The sequence below is a fragment of the Lagenorhynchus albirostris genome, chromosome 20 (assembly GCF_949774975.1).
Source record: "Lagenorhynchus albirostris chromosome 20, mLagAlb1.1, whole genome shotgun sequence".
Classification (NCBI taxonomy): Eukaryota; Metazoa; Chordata; class Mammalia; order Artiodactyla; family Delphinidae; genus Lagenorhynchus; species Lagenorhynchus albirostris.
In genome coordinates, this window is record NC_083114.1 from 16,270,723 (window position 1) to 16,294,914 (window position 24,192).

General features: G+C 38.5%; 1 protein-coding gene across 4 annotated transcripts in view; it reads right to left on the bottom strand.

Annotated features, from left to right (window-relative positions):
- Positions 1-4,633: 4,633 nt before the first annotated feature.
- Positions 4,634-24,192, bottom strand: part of NLK (nemo like kinase) — a 147,071-nt gene continuing 127,512 nt past the window's right edge. The window contains exons 6-13 of one of the 4 annotated variants that reach the window (XM_060134561.1): positions 23,928-24,137; positions 20,713-20,814; positions 15,122-15,208; positions 9,552-9,750; positions 8,538-8,631; positions 6,370-6,496; positions 5,016-5,190; positions 4,634-4,835 (exon numbers count right to left, since the gene is read on the bottom strand). In XM_060134561.1, coding sequence (XP_059990544.1) covers positions 6,442-6,496; positions 8,538-8,631; positions 9,552-9,750; positions 15,122-15,208; positions 20,713-20,814; positions 23,928-24,137 — 747 coding nt within the window. In that variant the 3' untranslated portion in view covers positions 4,634-4,835; positions 5,016-5,190; positions 6,370-6,441. Of the gene's footprint in view, positions 5,191-6,369; positions 7,999-8,537; positions 8,632-9,551; positions 9,751-15,121; positions 15,209-20,712; positions 20,815-23,927; positions 24,138-24,192 lie in introns of those variants that run through there. The other 3 variants (XM_060134562.1, XM_060134560.1, XM_060134559.1) reach the window with 3 other exon arrangements.

Here is a 24,192-nt window from a genome sequence, read left to right on the forward strand (position 1 = left end):
TTAGAAGATATTGAATATAGTTCCCTGTGCTACACAGTAAACACTTATCTGTTTTATATATGGTAGTGTGCACCTGTTAATCCCATACTCCCAATTTATCCTTCCCCCACCATTTCCCTTACCGTGAGTTTGTTTTCTGTTTGTGAACCTGTTGTTTTGTAAATAAGTTCATTTGTACTTTTTTTAGATTCCACATGTAAGTGATATCATGAATTTGTCTTTCTCTGACTTACTTCACTGTATGATAATCTGCAGGTCTATCCATGTTGCTGCAAATGGAGTTTCATTCTTTTTTATGGCTGAGTAATATTCTGTTGTATACATATACCACATCTTCTTTATCCATTCATCTGTTGATGGACACTTAGGTGGCTTCCATGTCTTGGCTATTGTAAATAGTGCCGCTGTGAACATTGGGGTGCATGTATTTTTTTGAATTAGATCTTTCGTCTTTTCTGGATATATGCCCAGGAGTGGGATTGCTGGATCATATGGTAACTATTTTTAGTTTTTAAAGGAAACTTCATACTGTTTTCCATATAGAGGTTTTTAGAATATCTAATCATCCCTATTGCTGGAAGTAAGAGTTCAAATATTTTTGCTGTACTCAAAAAGATACATGTACACAACTGGTTGCAAAACTCAGCTTAACCTGTTTCTTGATAGATGAAAAAGCATGGACATTAATGATTTGGTCATTCTATTGGTCTTTACTTGCAATCTGTACGATGATGTATATGAAGACGTTAACTTTTAAGGCCCTTGTTGGTAAAATAATTGAATGATGAGTTTTGGTAAACAGTATAGAATGAAAAAGGGTACACAAATGACTAGACAGGGCCACATCTGAATCTGGGAAAAGTTAGGAAGCTTGTATAGCTAAATGCCTCTTGAATTTTTTCAGTGTGTCTAGTGGGATGGAAAAAATGGTTAGTTTTTTAACAATGTGGTTTGAATAACTTGTCTTTAAAAAAAATTGTAGTGAACTGAAAAATGATTTAGAAAATATGTATTATTACCGATATGAGCAATGGCTTACCTGGGGGAAGACTGGTTAGTTGGCTCCACCTTGAATTACTTTTCTTCGTGGAAAAAAATGTCACGCCGAAGTATAAAAACATAGATAAGAGGTAATAGATTCAAGTCGTTCATCGTTTGCCTTCGTAATAAGGAAGTGGCTGAAATTAAAAGCTTTAGCTCTGTGTTCACGTGGAACAACCTTCCACATTGGTCAAGTGGAGAGAAGAGGGCAAGACACAGGAGGGTTCCTAGTGTGCTGTCATTCCTATAAAATTATATAAGCTTGATTGTGCAGAGTATCTCTGGAATGATCCCCAGAAACTGGAAACAGTGGTTTGCACCTCTAGGGAGAACGACTTCCTTTTCACTATCCTTTTGTAGGTTGTACCATGTGAATGTATTACTAATACATACACAATTTAGTTTTTGTTGTTGTTGTCTATTTTTATTTTGGCTGTGTTGGGTCTTTGTTGCTGCACAGGGGCTTTCTCCAGTTGCGGTGAGCAGGGGCTACTCTTCGTGCGGTGCGCGGGCTTCTCACTGCGGGGGCTTCTCTTGTTGCGGAGCACGGGCTCTAGGCGCCCGGGCTTCAGTAGTTGTGGCACATGGGCTCAGTAGTTGTGGCTCGCGGGCTCTAGAGCGCAGGCTCAGTAATTGTGGTGCATGGGCTTAGTTGCTCTGTGGCACGTGGGATCTTCCCAGACCAGGGCTCGAACCCATGTCTCCTGCATTGGCAGGCAGATTCTTAACCACTGCGCCACCAGGGAAGCCCCACAATATAGTTTTTATTTTTTATTTTTTCACAATATAGTTTTTAAAAGGAACTCACAGTATTGTGTTTACAAGATTTTTCTTCTCAAGGATAGGTGTTCTCAAAAACTCTAAAGCTGTCCATTAAAAAAAAACATGGTGTAACTGCTGTAATTAAGAAATGGATAAAAATAGTTGGCTGTAAGGATGATGAGCTGTGAAAATTAGTATTATTATCAAAACATAAGTAAAAATAAACCCAGCTTTCTTTACTACTCAGAGATCTTTTGAGTATTTCCCTGAGACAGGAGACCGACTGCTGTTTCAGAGACCTCTGAAGTCGGCTTCCTTGCATAAACACTGACCTCTTAGCAAGAAGGTCCGCTTGTTAAAAATTCTACCAACAGCAACCTGAAAACGTTGTAATTTACTTCTTTCCAAGTATCTGGGCATTGTTCACTCATTGGTAAAGTCACAAGAACAGGGGAAAATGTTATCACTTGTGTTTGATTCTTAAAATATTTTAAACCTGAGAGAGGAAAAACTGGATGTTAAATCAGTGAGTAATATCAGTCTCTTCCATTCAGCCCTGATTTCCAAAATGGAAAACAAGATTGAATAGCATTTAACTTATTCACTGGAAAATTTTTACTTTGTTTTTTCCTTCATGCTGTGTCATTTAAAACATTGAGATAAAAGTACATTAAAGAATGGAATGTAAAAAGTGCATGAATTCTGGAGCTGAGATGGGAGTGAGGAGGACCCTGATTTTGGGCTTATGTAAGTGGGTGGATGATGAAGCCCAGAGTTGAGGGGTGAGGCGTACGCAGCAGATAGAGCACTATAACTGGAGTCATTCTCTTCCATCTCACCTGCCAAAAAAGAAAAGCCTGGTGCTGTGCTGCCAGGAGCACCACCCTGGCACTGGTCCTAACCTAATACGAGGAGCCCGGCTCAGTGTACAACTCTACTCCCCTTGTCCCCAGTCCTTTCCCTTCCACAATTCCTCATGAAATAGTTAAACCTCAACTATTTTGCTTGTCTAGGAAGGGGAAAAAAGAGCTAGTGGGGAAGTGAGAATGATTTAATAATAATAAAATTGTCGGGGGAAAACCATTATTAATTTCATTTTTGACATGGCTGAGGTGCCTGTAAGATACCCAAGTAGAAATTTCTAACAGACACCTAGTAGAAAAATCTGGGTATATAGGTAAGAGATTTGGGGTCATTCTCTTACAGTCAACGAGGCCATGAGGGTAGATGAGGTCACAAGGAGAGTGTCCAGCAGTGGATCTTGGCTGCACATTGCAATCAGTTGGAGGACTTAACAAACAAACAAAACCACAGCACAAAACTGATGCCTGACCTTGCCTCCAGAGATTCTGGGGTGTGGCCTTGAAATTTCTGCAAGTTCTCCAGGTGATTCTACCAAGTAGCCAAGTCAAGAACCCTTGGCTTTAGAGCTGGATGAAAACCCAGGATTGATCCCTAGCCCAGAGAACACAAACATGGGAGGTTTAAGCAGAGGAAGGAGCCTGTAAGGGAGAGTTGTAGCCCCTAAAAGAGAAAAACAGGTGTGTTTCAGAAGCCAAAGAAAGACCACTTAAGGAAGGAGGGGTGGAGAGTCACTGCAGGGAAGACTCTAAACGTGTCTATTTACTACCACGCTGCCTAGACATTACTAGAACACAGTAGAAAACAGCACCCCCCAAAGCTGTCTTAATTTAAAAATCCATGCAAGTGATGCATTGTCTTCTTTAATGTATTTTAATTTTAATATAAGAGTAATATTTAAAATGACTTAACCATAGAGAAAAAATGAAATAACAACTCCAAATCTTATGAGCCACCTCAAGAGATTATCTCCATCTTCTGGATTCTTACACTTAAATGGCAAACAAATTGTAGCTGCTTACAGCCCTGACTTACCTGTTCATACTGATTACTGGCTGTAGAAAACTCCACATTTTTGCGATTATCAATAATTTTAAATTAAGAAATAATCCCCTGGTTAGGTGAGCAGGTTCTAGTGGGAACAGGTCAGCAAGTTTTCTCTAATACTTATCTGTGAAGAAGTTTAGTTTCAAAGTGTTATACGTGCAGTTATTTCTTAATGCTCTCGTGATGAAAACGTTTTCTTACTTAAGCATTATTGATATTAACAAGGCTTTCATATAAGTGATTATTGCACTTAGTAGGTTTTCAAAAGTTTGTTGGATAAAATAAACTAATACTTGTATTCGTATTGATTTATATGAGTTATAACAGTCAACTCCTCCCATGTCAGGAAAAAAAAAATCCATTCATTTTGCTAAATCAGGAAAAGATAGGGAGAAGTACACACACCACCTACAACCCCAAGAGTGATGCTGTTTTATCTAGTCTCAGGGAAAGTATTCTGAAGTTAGGCAGTTTGGTATCAGGTCTTAGTCACACCACCCAGCTGGGGCTTCTTCAGCTGGAGGTACCTTTGGGATGCCAGGGGCAGGAGGCAGAAAGGAAGAGGAGGGAGGGGTCAAGCCCCCTTAGCAGTCTGCTGCATCCAGAGCAGCTCACATGAAAATAGGATTCTTTGCTTAAAAAAAGTTTGAAAACCACTGGATTAGACTCTTAAGTCTGGAAAGACTAAATCAAATTGCATATATTTAAACCACAATATCTTTGACATCAGTTAACTAAGTTTCCAATATGTTTTTGGCAATCTAAAGTCTGAGAAGATTAAAAAAAACCCCACAACTAATTACCTCAAAGATTGAAATGGAAATATAAATAGGTAATGTCTCAAAACTTTGCAAATTCAGGATACAAGCTGTACTGAAGAGAAAATAAAGGAAAGGAGTTGAAATAAAACAGGTGACACCTCTTTTTCAAATGTCACATTTAATGTTTTCACCACTGTACTTCAAATCTACATTGTACAAAGTGACCAGTAAGTGTGCCACGGTAATTGACCAACCTCTGAGATTGTACCTTTCACACCAGTGTCTTCTTGGGCTCTTTTGATACTAAACACGTTTCTCATTCAAGTGAATTGAAATGCTTCAGTTGGGTTGATTCTCAGGAGCCTCATAAAAAAAAAACAAAGATATTGCACCATCTTTGTTTTGTAATTCAATGTTTGTTTCTTTCACAGCAAATAATTACTTCATTGAAGTTAAAACTTCCAAACATAACTTATTAATAGTCTTCAAATTCAGCTCAGATCACTCAAGATGAAAATACTCTGCTAAATACAGATAACTTACAATAACTTTAACAGTTAATTGTCCATAACACACACCAAGGTTTTTCCTAGACCAATTTTAAGACGATCCATTAGTATTCCTTGTACAGGTGAAAAACGATCTTCAATTTTCTTGTCTTTTTATTTTTAATATAAAAGTTGGAAGGGACATTCAAGTTTCAAGTCTCCACATTGAACTTAAAAAAAAAAAAAATAGTCATCATCAGCATGTGGAGGTAAACAAGCCAAGTTGTATAACTCCAGGAGGTAGAGGCCTTCAATTTGTATTCATATATACATATGCACAGAAGAATTCAGTGTTCCAACAGAAAAAAGAATTTGTCAAAAAGTAATAAGTTATTTACTACTGTGACATTTCAAGACTCCCACAGCTTTGCCTAAGGACACAAACACATTTGACATAATTCCCTATGTGCCTTTTTTTTTTGTGGCTTAAATTTTTTTTTAATTTGTTTTTGTCTTTTATTTATTTTTTTTTTACTGTCCAGTGCAGGAAAAGTCTCACAAAATTTCACAGACCTAAAATGTGCAAGCTAGTTCTCTCTCTATACAGCAATGTTGGGATTCTTTTGAAATTAGCCCAGAAATGAATTATTTACACACATGAAAGATGCATGCTTGGGGGTTCTTTTATGTAAGAAAGAGCAGAAAAACTTCTAATAAAAATAGATTAAATATATATATATATATTTATACTGGGTAAGGAAAACAAAAGTTTAGTCTCTCCTAGTCACAAATTCATTCTCTCTACCAACAACATTGGATTTTAGACAGCACACATCACCGTCACGGCTCTAATGAGAAGCTAATTATAGGGCTTGATCATTAGGTGGCATGCCCCTCCCCCCTCCCCCCTCCCGAGGTGCAGCCACGATCAGCTCACGTGGCTCCATGATTGGTCGCAGGCAAGGTTTCCAGATTCTTTCGTTTTAGAGAACCCCAAATTTTCAGGAATGGCTCAAATATCAAAATGTATGACTGTCCTGTGTGTGTGTGTGTGTGTGTGTGTGTGTGTGTGTGTGTGTGTGTGTGTGTGTGTGTGTGTGTGTGTGTGTGTGTGTGTGTGTGAACAATCTCACTTCATTTTAAAAAAGAAAAACAAAACAAAACAAAAAACACAAAACCCCAAACTCCCAAATTTGGTTCAATTCTCTTTTGTTCTGAGGTGAGCCATAACAGCTGCACTAAATTCATAAAACATGTGCAACTCTGGGTAAAATATTTTTCTTCTAAAAGCACAACCACTTTACAAGATTAAAAGTCTAGTAACATTTCTAAATATTATTCATATCATACAAGTAGTGGTTGTTAATTTAAAACTTCATTAGTAAAATTACAGTACAAGCATGATTAACCTCCAGAATTGCAAATCCCAGACTCCAGTGGAAAGCTACATTACATCTTCAGTAGTACATTATCTTCCACCGTCACTCCCACACCAGAGGAGATGGGGGCATCTCAGACGGCTGAGCAACAGTGGAACTGGAAGAGAAGAGAGACACGGTGAACCGGTTGTAGCACCACAAAAGGCAACAGGGCAATTCACTGCTGCCTGTTTTCCCCCCTTCCTTTAAAAAAAAATTGTAAAGTCCATTCCTGGATTTTTATTTGTTTCTTTTCACTTCTCTAAAGGTGCATTTGTTCCAAATTGTTCATGTAAGGATCTGTATCTATAGTGAGGTGATATGGTACCGTAGCTAATGAGTGGGCTTGAAAGCAACACATCATTTACTAGTTGTATGACACCGAGCAAATTCCTTCATCTTTCCTCTCCTGGAAAGGGATGCTATCCACCTCATAGGATATTGTGATGAATAAATGAGATAATGTATGTTTTTCACAGTGCCTACTTCATAATATAAATGGTAGCTATTATAAATAATAATGCCTATAAATCAGTCGGGAAGATAAACTTAAAGGATACAGAATTATCCATTTAAAAGTAGCTTCTCAAAATAAGGTGATTTTAAGTGGGGACCTATTTTGAATGAGCCTCATAAGCATTTTTTATCAAGTTTTAATTGATAATCGTTTAGCACTTGTTATCCACAGATCTGTTTTATCAGTTATTTCACATGTCTGTCTAATGTTGCCAAGATTATAGACTTGAGGGGGATGTGTGTCACTTTGCTTCCTGGGGGCCCAGGATAATGAATAACTTGCACCTGAAAGGTATTAAAACACCTAATTGACTCTTAGGGAAAAATATTAAAACAAAGTACTTTTAAACCACAGGGAAGTAAAAAGGCAACTTAATTCCTTCTTTCTACGGAAAAATACATGGAAGGAATGAAAGTCACCTGATTTTAAAAATTATAAACAAAAATTCTTGACCTTGGTTCAATAAATTCAATCAGCTTCAACACTATATCAAGGCCAATTAAAAGGAAAGTGAAGGGAAGGGAAAGACAAGCAAGGAGGAGAGGGAAAAAGGAAAGGCAGGAAGGCAGGAAGCGTGTGGCCTTTCAGATCAAAGCCTCCCTTCGTGCTGCTCTGCGGTACCTGAGCCAGACCCTGTTCACCTTTTTCCTTCGCCACAGGCCCAGTGATAATCTTTGTCAACAGAGGGCGCTGAAAGGGCATTGCAAGGCCTCTTTTTTTTTTTTCCCTTGGAAGGCCCAGCTTTAGTCTACCCAAACTTTCTGGCAAGTTTCTCTCCACCTAGCAGGCTCTTTGATGGATCAGCTCTGCTCACCCCTTTTGTAAAGTTTCTTCACCATCATGCTGTGTTCCTGTGGCTCCTCTCCAAAGAGGTCCAAATCTTATTAGCTTGGGGAGAGGGGCTTCCTCTAAGTTCTCAACTTCTCCCTTGTTCACTCTCCCTCAGTCCAGAGGGAGTACTTGCTTTCCGCATTTGCTACTTCGGACTCTTCAGAATCCTCTTGCATGCCTTTTAGTAGTTAACCATCTTTTCCTAGTTAATGCTTGTTATTAAATTTTCCCTGTTCATATTACTGGGTGTGGTTTCTTTCTCCTGACTGGACCTTGATTGATACAAGGAGTTAGGGAAAAAGAGATGGAGAAGGTAAGGACAAAGAGAGATCAAGAGAATGACGCTTTCTAGGTTCTGAAGGAGGTTTATAGCTCTATAACCAGTAAGACTGTTGGTTTCTCTTTAAACAGGATACACCAGCAGTCCACCTATAAAACAGAATTTTCTTGCTTGCGGTTATTATTAAGGTGGTGGGGATGGCAGTGGGAACTGAGAGGACCATGTGCAACTCCAGGACAGTGGCTGCCACGCTGCTGGCAGAGGAAGATCCCCACGTACTTGACCAGGCAGAGTAATGGGCATCTGGGGAACTGCCAAGGCAGCCACAGTGAACTGGAGCTAGTGTAAGAACAAATGCTTACATTTTTAACATGCTTTTGACTAAGCCAGAACTCACAACAGAAACTTTCTGTTGGACCTTTTATCTATGTTATCTAATCTAAATAAAACCAGAAATATGCTGAATGAGAAACTCACAATGGCATCCTTTTAATTCTAACAAGAAAGTCAGAATTACATCCATATAGTTACCTAATAAAGCTCTTAAAAGCAGCAGACTGAGGGTTGATGCAGAGAGGCACTCTGTTTCCTTTCTGCTGTTCCAAAATGAACTGATGAATAATTTCTGTGGAGAAAACAAATATCATACAACCCACGCCAATTTGCAGGCCTGGGAGCAGTGGATTCTCAGGTTAACTCTAGTCAGCATCTGAACGGCATTTCCTAGTGGTTTAGTTAAACACACATGTCATCTATCAGGCAGAATCCAGTGGAACTTTTCTGAAACCAAAATGACAGGTGCTGCTAAACGTAGGCAAAACCCCCCGAAGTGCCATTACGGGGGTTGGAAACCCCATGAGTGGAAGGTGTAAAATGGTCTATAAATTTGAGAGTGACTCCACTGGGTTGGCATTATAAATGAACTCTTCTAAATTGCTGGTAATTATTGCCTTTTTGAAAATCACTTAAAAAACCTCAGTTCGTATTTAGGTACATAGTTTCAGGCTGGTCACTTTGGGGACGACTCTCTTCTAAAATGTCCTGGAGCAACACTTAGAACCACTCAGAATTCTGGATGTCTTTACCCGCCCCCCCAGTAGGAGATCGTGTCAGGAAATTTTATGAGCAGACTATCAGAAATCCCCTTCTTGTCATCATCCAAGGAGTGATTCCCTCAGTGGATGTTTATCCTTTTAAAAACTTTGCATGTTATATAAAAAAGTCCAATATGTATCATTCCATGAAATCACACTGAGTGAATACATATTAAATATACTGAGTCACACTAAGTAAGTCAGCTTTGAAAACAAGAACAAAATGTTCATTCCTCTGCCGGACCTTCCCCTGGATATAAAATCAGTGTTTTTATAACACACACAGCTTTCTTGGCATATGTGCTCCGGACAAACAGCTGTATGCAAGTTTGTAAAACAAACATATAAAGAAGCTTTGATCTCCATCCAGAGCTCAGCTTTCCACACAGCCACATAACAGAAAATGTTACCAGTCACCCCACCTGGCGGAGGACCAAAAAAGCAAACTCACCTTTAACCTGTCGGACAGAACTGAGGTTCTTCTCAAAAGTGTCATCAAACTTGGGATTGGTGATGGGCTCAAAGTCACTGGTATAAACTCTTCCAGTAGAGGTGGAAAAGCAACATTTACACATACACGTGTGATATCGCAGTCGCCCTTCATCTAGGTAGGGGTGGGCTAAGGCATCCTTAGCGGATATTCTTTTGGACTGAAATCAAATTTAGAGACCAGCACATCAACACTGCAGATAAACATGACTGTCCACACAGGATCTTTCACGAGCCACAGTGACTGTTTTACACGGCTTATACTTAACTTATGGAACATCCTGTGTAAAGGGATAGTTGCGGACGGTGAGGGTAAGACAGTAATTGAATTTGGAGGTGGGTAACATAGCAGTAGAGGGAGTATATGATGTAAGACAACAAACTACTGTGATAAACCACCATACGCTACCAGAAAGCACTTAGAAATGACCCTGCTAAGATCCTGAAAGTTCTTACCTTGAAACAGATATATGCAGGGCCCAAAATGACAAATATCATGACATTCAAATATGTAATGCTTTGGAAGGGATATATTTACATTTAAAATAACAGTTATATTTTCTAAATATGTCTCAGCATTTAGAAGAGATGTGATCATGGTGGCAATTTTACAAAGCTCCTTGAAACTTTTATCCTCTTGGATACCAAATCAACTTGGGCAAAAGCTGCTCTGAAAGCTGCTGGAGTAGGCATCAGCTCATGAATGGCCTGTATGCCATGTTCTGATATCCAGCCCAGGGTGAGTGTCAGCAGCCTGGGGTTTTCTGGCTCTTCAGATCAGAACACTTAATATACTAGTTTCAGGTTACATAAACCATAAACTTTTAAACTCATTTCTCCATGAAAAAAAGAAAAAAGCTGTCCCTCCTTTTAGCTCAGTGGGTATGTAAGTACTACTGAGAGAAGGTGGATTTTGATTTAAGGATGACTCAATAGTAGAGAGTAGAACACAAACTGACACTTTGCCCTGCTTATAATATGATCCAGCACTTCACATAACACAACTAAAAAAAAGAAAACCATCTGCACTCAAACCAAAAATAACTGGATCACTGCAACTGGTTCTGGTCCCCCAAGTAATAAAATGTTAAATATTTCCCATAAACCTGGATTCCCTAAAAACACTTTATCTCTGATTTTTTGCTATGCTAATGTTAAAAGGCATGTCATGACCTTTTGGGATATGATAATAACAAGAGAAAGCTGCTGTTTATCCACCATGAAGAGATGAATGTAAGCTTCACAATCCTGGTTTTGTTCCTTTTGCTACTTGTCATGTTTTGTATTTGGTGATGCAGCCCTTCTGAAGTCTGACTCACTAGCACACTTAGCAACTAAACTTTTCCTTTTCTTCCTAAATGAGTCCAACTACTCCCAGAGGTTCCACTGGGATCAAGGTCTAACACCCTGCCTGGGTCTGGGTCCCTCTCAGTCCTCAGCATCTCTGGCCAGTCTCACGTGTGGGACTGAGCTCTTTGGCTTTTGCCCACTAAATCTGGTTATTGGCCAAGTCTATTTCTGTTTCTGACTGAGCATGGCTGATCGTGTCCAAACTGGTGGCAGCAGTGATTGAATCTGGGTTTTAATTTTATCATATGACCATTAAGTCACTTCTGTCAGGTGGCAGATGTCAGAAATTGGGCCCCTGTCAGCTGCCACCAGCAGATGGAATCTGGCTTCACTGTTAGTCTTTTTTGTTCGTCTGGGAACGCTGGTATTTCCTGAAATTTCAGATGCAAAGCTGAAGAGATTTTGGTGTTTTCCTAACTATGGATGGCACGCTCTGTGTTTGAATGTTCCTTGTGCACCAATATGGGGTCCTCTAAAGTGTCTTACCTAAGAGAAGCCTTTGAACAAAAAGTAAATCAAATCCCTAGCATGCAATGATCAACTTTCATTTCTCTAAACAAATTAAGGTCTCTTTGGGACTTCTGAAACACGGCTAAAGAAAGGAGACTCGTTTTTTAAGGGGTATGAACACTGAAAAGAAAAACTGTCCTGTTAAATTGAGGGGAAAAAAAATCACAAAATTTCTCAGATTTAATAGTGATGTTCTTTTGAAGGAATTGATGGTGCATAATTATGTCCTCTATGTCTTAATTACATCTTGTTTAAGTAATCAACATTTGTAATAGATATGGACACTTCACTTGTTTATATCCTAGATTTTGTTACTTTATCAAAATTGGCTCTTCTAGTTCTGAATAAGTGATAAAATTTTCCATTTTACAAATATAAATGGATGTACTTCATATACTTCTGAGGCGAGTTAATACATCATATTATGAGATCTCTTAAAATCAAATGGAGCAAACTCCTATTGCAACTGGCTTTTAGAAACAGTATCAACACATTAAAGACATATAAAAAGCAATGGAAAGATGTAAAAACATTCTTCTTCCTTATGAATAAAATATTTTGGCTCTTTAGAAATTTTTGCTCAAGTTATAACTCAAAGATTAAAAAAAGCTTTAATTGGGAGTTAAAATAATACTATTACTTGATTACTAGATTACAAAGTAGGCAAAATATTTCTCTTAACTTAGAAGTTTTAATATCCGGTATATAATTGTATAAGATAATTGTATACAAGATGACTCTTTGGACAAATCAGTCTGAGTTAATAGTTATAAAAATTTAAAAACACCTGTACAAATAACGCTAATACAATATTCTCATTTATATAAGTTTTAGGTTTGTTTTCTCATAAAAAGCCTAATCATTTTGAATTTGATTTTTTTTCCTACTGGTTTTGCTGGTCAGATAAACTAATATTACTCTAAGATTATGGAATTACAAATTATGTGTTAAACTAAATGAGATGAATCATAATAGGTAATGTGTTTCTAAAAAGAAATTAGTTTTTTGTATGCTACGAATCATAGACTTAATGAGTCAACTAAAATTTCAATCTCCTAATTCTTAATTAACATTAAGACCTTACTAACATTAATTTGAGTTAATAAATGGTCTTTGGATATATGGACAACATAATTTTAATATACCTAGGCTCTTCATTAATACAGTATTGAGTAGCCATCAATAAACAGTTAAAAAAGATGTGCAAATACCTTTGGGTTAAAGTACATATGTATTGTTTTTTTTTTTTGTTTTTTTTTTTGCGGTACGCGGGCCTCTCACTGCTGTGGCCTCTCCCGCTGCGGGGCACAGGCTCCGGACACGCAGGCTCAGCGGCCATGGCTCACGGGCCCAGCCGCTCCGCGGCATGTGGGATCCTCCCGGACGGGGGCACGAACCTGCGTCCCCTGCATCGGCAGGCGGACTCTCAACCACTGCGCCACCAGGGAAGCCCCTTATATGTATTGTTTTAAAGAACGTAAAAGAATGGGTGATGATAGGAAGATGTAGTATGCAAGATAACAGTGTTTTTTTGTTTATCGAGAAAAAAGTAAATAATTGTTTAAATTCCTAATAATTATTGTTGTGCTTTAAAAATATTGCTTGTAACTGTTTACTGCCTTTACATAAATTACGGTCTCTGGAGATTTGTTTAATGTCATCACTATTTTGAGGTAATAAAACCCTCATTTCTTTCTTCTTAATGTATCACTAACCCTCAAATTTAACAGGTTAAAACCAGAATGAAACATTCTTTAAAAATGGTATCTAGGGCTTCCCTGGTGGCGCAGTAGTTGGGAGTCCGCCTGCCGATGCAGGGGACACGGGTTTGTGCCCCGGTCCGGGAAGATCCCACATGCCGCAGAGCGGCTGGGCCCGTGAGCCATGGCCGCTGAGCCTGCGCATCCGGAGCCTGTGCTCCGCAACGGGAGAGCCCACAACAGTGAGAGGCCCGCGTACCACCAAAAAAAAAGGTATCTATTTCTAAATGAACCCTCAGAACTAGAAAAAGAATCCTTAATATCAATCATAAACTAAATTCAGTAAGCATATGTCAGAAAAAAATTCCAGATAAATCATATCTCCTTCTTATAGATAAATCGTATCTCCTTCTTATAGATAAATCTAATTTGTAACTATGACCACACCAAAGGTTTCATTTAATTAGGTGTGACAATCCCACTGTTAAGGAATAAGGACTACATTTCACATGTAGAACTGATGTCTAAAAGGCCTCCCAGGAAATATGCGTGGTATCCGCTGTACAGTTCAGGAAATTCCAGCCTTAGAGTTCCAGCCATGAGCTCCTGGCAGGTCAGGATCATAAATAAACATGGGATCTCAGAGAAAGAGGATACCCAACAGCTGTAAGTACTGTGGGAAAAACCTGGTACAGGTGAATTACACAGTTCCTCGTTCTTAATCTAAGTGGAACTAATAAAGAAAATAACATATTTCTGACACAGAAAAGTAAATTTAACCTCAGGGACTTTAGAAAATCCTCAATGGGCAGACAGAAATTACCTCTGAAACCTGAAGTTCATGTGCCTCTGGTTTTGTTAACCATACAAAAGGTCTCTATGTTTTAATCAACATCTCCTGTTAGCTACGCAGATAAACTTGTGAAATAAAATATCAAACTAATGACACTAAACCACTAGCTCATCCAGCAAATTATGTGGCTGAAACTGTCTTTAATGGCAGGAACTTGACCACAAGGAGAGACTGTGGGAACAAGAACTGCCACTTTGTCTTGCTTCCCGTATCACTAAGTACCTCACATGCCAAAGTAAACAAACAAAAGGAAAACAAAAACACCAAGCAAACAAAAAATCCACTTTGCACCCTGAGATGTAATAAAAATAACTTGATCACTCTGATTGGTTCTGGTCCCCCAAATAACAGAACCCTGTTTCCCACAAACCTGGACTTCCTAACAAAACATTTTTATCCCTAATCTTTGTTACGCTGACATCTGAAGATAGTTCTGACTTCTGTGGATTTAATAATCATGTGAGAAAGTTGCTGTTTTCTCATCATGAACAAACCAATGTAAACTTAACTGGTAATTTTGTGGGTATTTTTCCCCTTTAAATACCTGTTGTAGTTTGTATTTGGTGACTTCCATGTACTCTCGGCAAGTAAAATTTTCTTTCCTAAATGCTTCCGTTTTTTAGTCTTCTTTGACAACAGTTATTGGCACAGATGCGAATAATGAATATTCTTTGGACAAATGAATAAACGAAGAGCTGAACTTTGCCCCAGAAGAGTCAAGTCTAGAAATGGCATTTGGAAAAGCCACCATTTCTACAACCCAGAGTAAATATTTCCTTACGCAATACAATGGGCAGATTTTTTCAAATAATGTTAAAAAATTTTTTTTCCTAATTCAAATTGGTGTCAAACTCCTTTTACAAATACTGAGATAAATAAGGATGGTACCGTTCCTTATCTCTCTTCACCTAGACTCCTATGTGTTAATACTCAAACTTCTGTGTGATGGGTGAGCATGATACACATGGAACTGGGGGCTGAAGTTTATCTTTTAAAAAGTCATTATTCATTAAAAAAAAAGTCATTATTTACATTGCCCATCTATTCAAAGCCAGGATGTTTTTCTTAGAACACATATTTTTAATTCATTAAAAAAATATAAAAACAAACACTACTTACTGGATCAAAGACCAACATCCTGCAAAGGAGATGAACAGCTTCATGTGTAGCCTGGCTAGACAGGGTATAAAGTACAGGAAGAGATGGCTGTGAAAAAATAAAGAATTCAAATATGCAAGTGAGTGTTTGTGTAAGTAGATATGGAATACAGCCAATTTATGACAAGGTAAGTACCCAGCTCAAAAGGTGAGTGCACATGAGTCTCAACTCAAAGGAAATGAGTATTCCCCTCATTAACCAGTCTTCAAAAGCAACAACTGTCACTGACTTTCAGTGGCATATTTTATATTGCAATGATTACCCATTGTAGGTCAGAGCACAGAAGAGCCTATGAAAAATGAAAGCTAATCCTGAAAATATGGAGCTCCTGTTAGCCTTATATCATACACGCTTTGGCAAGAAGGGAAGACCAAACACGCCCAAGGATGGGAGAAAAGAAGATTTAAAACCTTGGCTACATGCAAGTAAACTGCGCAAGGTAGGCATGTGAACTATGTCTTACGGCAACATTACCTTGCTAAAACACTAAAGGAGGCTTAGGACACTCGGGAATTTACAGAATCTTCTAAGAAAGGATGACACCACTTTAGCACTGATTACTCACTCAATAACTGTCTTTTTTAAGTGGCATGCATATCCACATGCCTATATCTAACCCTCTTGCACTGAGGCAAGGAGATGACTAATGACCTGAGAAGCCACAGAGCTTATAAAGCGTTTATTTCGCTGCTTGGAGGGTCAGGGGATGGAGCAGGTGAATGGCATCACCGCACTGTCTCTCACGCAAGTAACACTAAAAGGTCTCCTTATATCTCAATCACGGGCCTAGAATCCTACTATGATAACCACTAACATCAAGTATTTTACATATCTGCCTCCTTCCCTCAGTTAAGCCGTAGAGGAAAATTCTACAAGAACAACAAGACACCTCAGAATCATCAGGAGGTAATTATTCACCACACAGATGTTTTCTTCAGGATCAAGAGTAACAGGAGATGAGATGGGGGTTCTAGTTTACTAACTAATTAGATAAATCAACATCCTGAATCTCAGTATCCTTAAGTATAAAATGAGGAGGTTGGACTAAATGATCACTAAAGTTTACTTTAGTTCTAAAATTGCATGACACTTGATAGGATTACTATAGGTAAAAAGCATTATGTGCACAGAACCCATATATAGTTGGCATTTAAATATTTGTAGATGGGAATTTCCTGGCAGTCCAGTGGTTAGGATTCCGCACTTCCACTGCAGGGGGCACAGGTTCGATCCCTGGTTGGGGAATTAAGATCCTGCGTGCTGTGGGGTGCGACCAAAAACAAAACCCCCTAAAACCCATATATACATATTTGTAGGCCAATTTACTACTCCTTGATGCATTTACATGTTTTCCTGCTAAAAATATGTAAATCTATGACAGCTCTGAAATTATTTGTATTAGTCAAGATAAAGGAGGGGGGGATTGTGGAGAGCGTGGGGAGAGGTTTTAACTTACAATTTACATATATTTTCCATAAGAACTTTTTTATTGTGTAAAATGAAGTAATTTGATATTCTTAAAAGATTCCGATTCTTGGTTTGACTGTGAATAGCTGTGCTTTTTTTCACTGGCTTGTGCAGGATGGCAGCCAAATTCCAGTCAGTTTTTACTGACCAAAATGTCTCTCCATAAGCAATTCTTTTCTTTCCACTCTCAAAGTGAATCTACCCCTCATCCCATTTTTGTGGTGCAGGCATGTTATAGGGAAGGGAACACTGGAATGAGTACTAGAAGACGCGGCTTCAAATTCTAACTCTGCCATCACTAGACTCAGATAAGTCCCTTGAACCTTGGCTTTCTCATCCATTAGACTGCACAAGTACAGACCTGCTTACCTACCACCACCACTGCTGATCATCTAACATCCACCAAGTGCCAGACCCTGAGCTAGGTGCTGGGACAACAAAGATGAATAACACCTCTCTGTGGGCAAGGAAGACACATAAACAAACAGTTCCAGAGGCCACTGAATAGAGGATATAAGACAAATTAGAAGGCAAAATTTATGACTCAAGGACAACTGGGTATGGGATGGGGAGCTTGTGAAAATTAAGAGTGGGTGTTTAAGGCTACCTGAAATTTTAAAAATCCACCCCCCCAATATTATCTTTCTTTACAGAAGTATACCCCAACAAATACACTAAAAATAAGCCTAAGTTTCATTTCAGCCTAAACAGTCATCTGATATGCTTTCTCCTTTCCTGTGTTTATATTATATATGCAAGTTAAAAAGAGGGACAGAGAAAAACAGTTCAGTCATGCCAGTACCTCTCTAGAATGACACCTGTTAATAATTTAGCATTGGCTCCACAGGAAAGATGCAATACTAGAAATGCTGCATTTCTAATTCCATTTTCTTCCCCTCTAATTTACCAGCCATTATGCCCAGGCAAGAGGCCCTAGATGGTATATGCCACAGTCATCGTGAGCCAACTGCAGGGTGTGGTCACCCCGGCAGCACCGGCCAGGCTGCACAGGGCCTGTTAGATATTGCTGACAGTCTTCACCCGGCAGCAGAGAAGCTGAGCTCCTCAGTCAGCAGCGTTGAGTTGCACCATGCACAGTGCACTCTAGTAAGCATTCTTGGGATTATATAAAAGAAACCCCCAATTGAAACATAAGAAGTTTGAATTGAATGAACTCTCTACCATACTCTGAGTCTCTTAACTGTAAGATAAGGTCCCTGTCAGGGGACAGGACCATTTTCACCTCAGTGAAAATACTTTACCTATTTCTGACACAATTAGCTGAGAACAATCTGAAGAATGATGAAGATCTAAACCTTATAAGAGATGAACAAAGGGACTAAGGGCTGATAAGAGACTTTTCAATCCTACCAAAACGGCGGTGCCTCAACAAGTATCTGCCCTTAATAGATCCCTGGGCCATGGCAGCTAAGATTTTGAGTTGTGGAAAAGAGACAGTAAGTTAAAAATGCCATATAGTGTTCTTGTCTGCCCCCCGTTTCCTGACTTTAAGGGAACCACTCCCTTTTTCACTCTCAGATCAAGTGGTTTGGCTGGGCTTGATTTCAATCTCTGAACTCCAAGGATGGGCACTTGACCCAGGCCTGGCCAATCATATGGTATATTCCCCTGAGCACCACGACTGGTTCCAGGATGGGCACACAGTTAATACAGGTCAGGAACATACAATGGAATGGATAAGCTAACACACACCTCCAATCCTTTTATCCTTATCTACCTTTATTAACTGGGATAGAAAAGACCCATTTTTTTTTTAGCTTCTCTTGCCATCTCGGAGGCCACATATCACATAGTTCTGGACAATGACATATAAGCAAAGGTTTGCTAGGCAGGCTTCTGGGAAAACTTTTGCTTTCCTGATAAAAGGAACAGATAGTGCTAGCGCTCCCTCTTTCCTCCATTTTTTCCCTTTGAATATGGATGATTTCTGGACAAGCTACAGTCATTTTGTGACCATGAGGCAATAGGCAAGAGACTATGAAGTCAATATTCTAAAGATGGCAAAAGCAGAGAGAAAGAAAAAAATTAAATCCTCTATGACATAATTGAGCTGCTATGCCATCACCAGACTGCCTACCTCTGAGACTTCATGATATGAGGAAAAAAATAAACTTCTATTTCTTTAAACCACTGTAAGCAAGGTTTTCTATTACTCATAACCAAATACATTCCTAATGGAATCAGAGACCTTCCAAATATTTTTATGGATCTATTTGGGAAAGCTCTTTCCTGAGGATTGATATGCTAATAGAACGCAGGGCTAGACTACTGGTTCCATTTTTGCAAACACATGGGGGAAAGCCTGTCTGAAAATGAAGCCACCACATAGGAAAACAGAACAGAAGAGTCAGATTCCTGGCATGAAATATCACTTGACTACCTGAATCCAGCAGAGCCTGAAGTCAGTGGTAGCTCAAGACTTTTCAGTTATATGAGCCAGTAAGTTCCCTTTTTTGCTTAAGTCAGTTTTAACTGTCTCAGTGGAAAGAGTCCTGACTGATGCCACGTGCAAATATGTGTACTAATAAACCAACACAAGTATATTAATTTGAGGCAGTAATCTGTGACTTTAAGAAGATAGCCAATAAGGTTCTCCTGTATATGTATATTTTTTAAAAAGTCCCAACAAATAATAGTACATATTTCTGTTTGTACAAATTATGTAAATAAATGCATAGAAAAATATGTCTGGAAAGATACTCTAAAATTAATCCAGAAGAGACTAGGATGGCGTGGGGGTAGCTATGGATGACTAACTCTCTGTAAAATTTTTATTTTACATGTACTCACATATTACTTGCATATATACAACAAAATTTTAAAAAATTGCTTTGAAGGTATATGTGCCAGGTATTGATAGTTTAATATTCCTGATACTGGCCAGTAAACTGAACATAACAGATCTTGTTAGTTCTTTCTATTTATATAGAACCTTCCTCTAGGTTAAGACTTACTGTGCTCTTCTAAGGGAGTTAGGGCCCAAATGATTCTATACTTCTAAACTAAATGCAACAGAAGGATGTAACCAGCAGGGGGCTATTTAAAATACCAGCACCTACATCTCTAGTAGTAAATCTACACTTACTAGTTCAGGCTGGCTTTAGAAGATAACACACTTTACCCATTGCCCTTTTTGCCTGTCAAAATGGAAGCTCTGGAGTCACTAGAATCACAGAGAGGGAACCACAAGGGAAAGGTAAGGCCTTGACCAAATGTCTGGCAGGTAACTGAGAGGACTGTCAAACTCAGTCTGTCATTTGGTCTATCAATTAGATCAACCAGATCTTCTAATGATCAATCAGATCATCTAAATGCCCAGTTTAAAAGAAAGCAAGGCAAAGCCCAGGAAAATTAGTTGCCGAGTCTTCCTGTTCAAGCCTTCTCTCTTCTGTTTCGGTTTGTTGTTCCTAGGAAAAGTATTCCCCTTACTCACTCTTCACATCATTAAGCTGTTTTGTCCAAAGGAGATTAGGAAAGTGCTTCTAAAAAATGCTGCTAAATCGACAGGGTGGAGATAATAACCATCTTGTCTTTCTCAGCAGTGACTTGGCTGGTTGCAAGTAATATTGATCAGTGCAAATCTGGCAATCTCTCTTCATACTTCTTTTCTAACAACATTCACATCTGATTCTGTGTTAGTGGCAAGACTGCAATAGAAACAGCTTCACATTCCTGGCTGGAATAAGAGATACCAGGTATTTCGGCTCAGTATGTGGAAAGTATATCTTGAGTATACATGCACTAGGTTATGGTACTGAGGTCAAAGCTCCACCCCCAGTAACTTTTCCCGGACACATCAAAAACCAGGAGACAAAAGCCAGGGGTCATTTATTAGCAAAGGTGCTACAAAAATATTTACTTTTTCCTATAGCATTGGGAATTACTATATTCTATTGGGTTTGACAAATATTTTAACATTTTCTTACTTATGGCCATGACATAAAAAAATTAATAAAACCTACAAGTAATGCTTTTGTTTAAAAATTCTCATTTCATTATTCTGTTGGAAGAAAACTCTGCCCAAACAGATGGTTACCAAATACAGAGCCCTTCTCTCCTCTTACCTGTTTATGAGGACCCCTGAGTATGTGTGCCTTAGCACCTTCACAAGCTGTCCTCATTGCTTCCAGTGATGGTGTGCCCAAGAGATCTGTGATCAAATCCAACTATGAGGGAACATGAAGTACAGATGGACAGTAAGCTCATGGAAACAACATTTCATTACTCTTAAATCACAGCGTTAGAGATGAGGACCAAATTTGGGGGAAAAAATATTAAGGCAACTTCCAGATTAACTGGTAGGAGCCTCTACTTTCACTTTCTGGCCTTTTTAAAAACAAACAAACAAACATAAATGTTTATTAGGAATCTGTAAGATACAAATAGAGAAAATAGTTTTGGCAAGCATGGCATTCTAAGGCTATAGTAATTTAGGGTCTGCATCTGCCTGCCCCATGTCTTGATACCGCAGCCTCTATGATCCTTGTAGAAACAAACTGCACTCTCAGTGACGGCTAATGACTATTCTGTTCAAACAGTTAATCAATGGATTCTGATGCTTCAAACGGATTCAGGCTCATCGAGGAGCTAATCCAAACCAGGCAGCTGTGATTTAGTAAATACTCAGAACATTCACACCTGAAATAAAAGCTAAGTTTGGGCCAGTGCAGACCCTTTACATTCTGGTTATGCTAGAAATCTCTTATACTGGCGAAAAACCGTGTGATTTAGAAAACTATGACACCGCATAAGGCCACACCTAATTAGCTGTGCACAATAAAGGAGACCAATAAAAATGGTCTTCTCACAAACAAGTCTTTGTAGGTAGAAAACTACCTTAACAATTTTCTTTAGTGCTATGATTGTTCTAATTTCATAACCCAATTAGCAATAACATTTCATTCTAATTCCTCCAGGATGGAAAATTCTTATCCAATGGATACTTATTTTCCTGGTTCTGGGGTTGCCAAATACAAAGCACTATTTTCTGCACTTAACTAAGCTATGGGGTAGCCATCAGTATCACTGCCCTCCAGGATAATAGAGATTCTCAAGTAGCTTGTTTTGCACAGAATAAAAGATCTCTATATAAAAGCTCTTTGGGAAAAGTGTGTTGGCGATACTTTTGGACCTCTAACAACTACACTAAAGGCCGAAGGAAATGACTGGCTCATGAAAACAAATGGAAATATTGAGAAAGTTGTCTAAAATGTGTCAGACCTACGGATGAGAAACATTTTTATGAAGTCTGCTGGTACTACAGTACATAGGGTATTTATTTCTCGAAGATAAAGGAGAAAATGCTACAGAAAATATCTACTTCCATTTAGAAGTTAGACTGTTTTTTCATTTTAGATCTTGATTTCTCACTCCAAAATACACTGATGACTGATAGATGTGAAGGAGACTTCAGTGGCTACATGAGACTGGTAAACTCAAGACCTATGCTATCTCTCTAGAAAATGAGATATTTGAATCCCGTTTCAGTTGCTTCACACTTTCCTTTGTACATTCTTTTCAGCAGCAACCCAAGATCCTTGTTCAATATATAGTATTTGAGCATCTTAATTTTTACTTAAGCTTTTCTGTATGGCAGCTTATGTCCAGATATGACATATCATCTTACAGGTAAGTCTGTTAAGCTCTACCTTCTAAAGAAATTGAATAGTAAAGTGAATATTATCAATAGTATCCAACATTAGATTATATATGATAATTTTTTATCACCAGGATCAATTTTAAAAGATGTAAACTTAAACAAAAAGACTGAATGTATAGCAGAGAAATAGATTTAAATGTTGATCAGAGCATATATAGTTTCTAATGTATCAGTTAACAATTCTTGGTAGATAGAGCATAAAGGAAATGATTTCATTTTTGGTCAGGTGCATGAATTATTTACAAAGATACACAATAGTTAGGGTGATCTTTTAAAATGTGATCAATCAAAATCTTAACACTCCCTTGCTCAAAACAGAGAGCTTTCCATCACACTTTGGATAGAATAAAACCCAGGTCTCCATGGTCAGGCTCTTTCTCTCTGACCTCATCTCTTACATACTCTTCCTTAATCAAGCCATGCCTCCAACACGCCACACTTGTTCCTGCCTCAAAGGGCTTTGTTATGCTGGTTGTCCCTTTTGTCCCAGGTATGCTGCTGGCCTCACCTCCGTCCAGGCACCTTCTGGTTGTCCCTTTTCCTGGAATACTTCTTCCCGGTATCTTGCTCCCTCATTTCACTTGGGTCACTCCTCAAATGTTATCCCTTCAAAGAGTCCTTTAGCACTGCTCTGCTCCATCATCATTCTCTATCTCTAACCTGGTTTAATTTTTTTCTTCATAGAATTTATCATTACTTGGGATTATATTTACTGGTCTACTTATTTTCTATCTCATGTGAAAGTGTCACAAAGCTTTGTCTTATATGGCTGTATCCCTCACACCCTGGCACACCACCACCACGACCATCACAACTGCTAACGTTTACTAAGTGCTTACTAGACCCCAGGCCTTACTTTCAGCTTTACTACTTCATTTAATCTGCACAACAATCCTCAGGAACAGTTTAACTTGCCCAAGATTTGACAGATAGCAAATGGCAGAGTTAGGATTTGAACCCACCAATTTGATTCTATGGCCTGACTCATCATTGTTACGTTATTCTCACGCAAACAATACTGTTAAAATTTATGAATAAAAAATACTTAGGAATTACCCCAAAGAAAATATGGGTAGTAATGAATTAGCTATAAAGACGGACAGTTAAAGTATAATATCAGGAATGGTTTCCTGAAGCTACAGTTTAATCAGCTCCTGATGTTCTCTGCCACATTTAAATATTTTAGCTCAATAAAAGTTAGAAAGGTTTCTAAATGTTCATCTTTAAAGAAGTCAACACTTAAAATTTATATTCTAAGCACAAAGTGTAAGTACATTAAGTCACCCAATACATTTTCATGTCAGATCCATTCAGTTAGAAAGAACAGAGGCCCTCTAACCACTGAAGGTTACACCTGCGCAAACTGTTACATCGGAGTCTGCTGCCATGCATCAGTGCATGTAATAAAGTCAACATTCCCTCTAATAGGCTCATAAGTTGCAAAATCAATATCTCTGTAATCTTCAACTTCATAACTTTCTGAATTTTAAGTGAACTTGAATTTGCTAAAAGCAATTTAGACAGTACAATGAATAAGCCCAAGACATGTGTGCAAGATGGTTTTTCCTTTAAATCTGTAACAGAATTGAAAAGCTCCTAAAGCCTAAAGTGAAATCATACCTGCTGAATGGGACTCTGTGCCTGAAACAGTATTCTTCGTCCTAGCAGTTCTGCAAAGATACATCCGACAGACCAGATGTCAATAGCATTGCTGTAATGACGGCTGCCCATCAGGATTTCCGGAGCCCGATAATACTGAGTAACAACTTCCTGAGTCATGTGACGGGATTCATCTAATTCTTCCACTCTGGCCAATCCAAAATCACAAATCTAAATAGAAAAGATTATCAAAATATTGTCAAGCAAATATATTTACAAGTTTAAA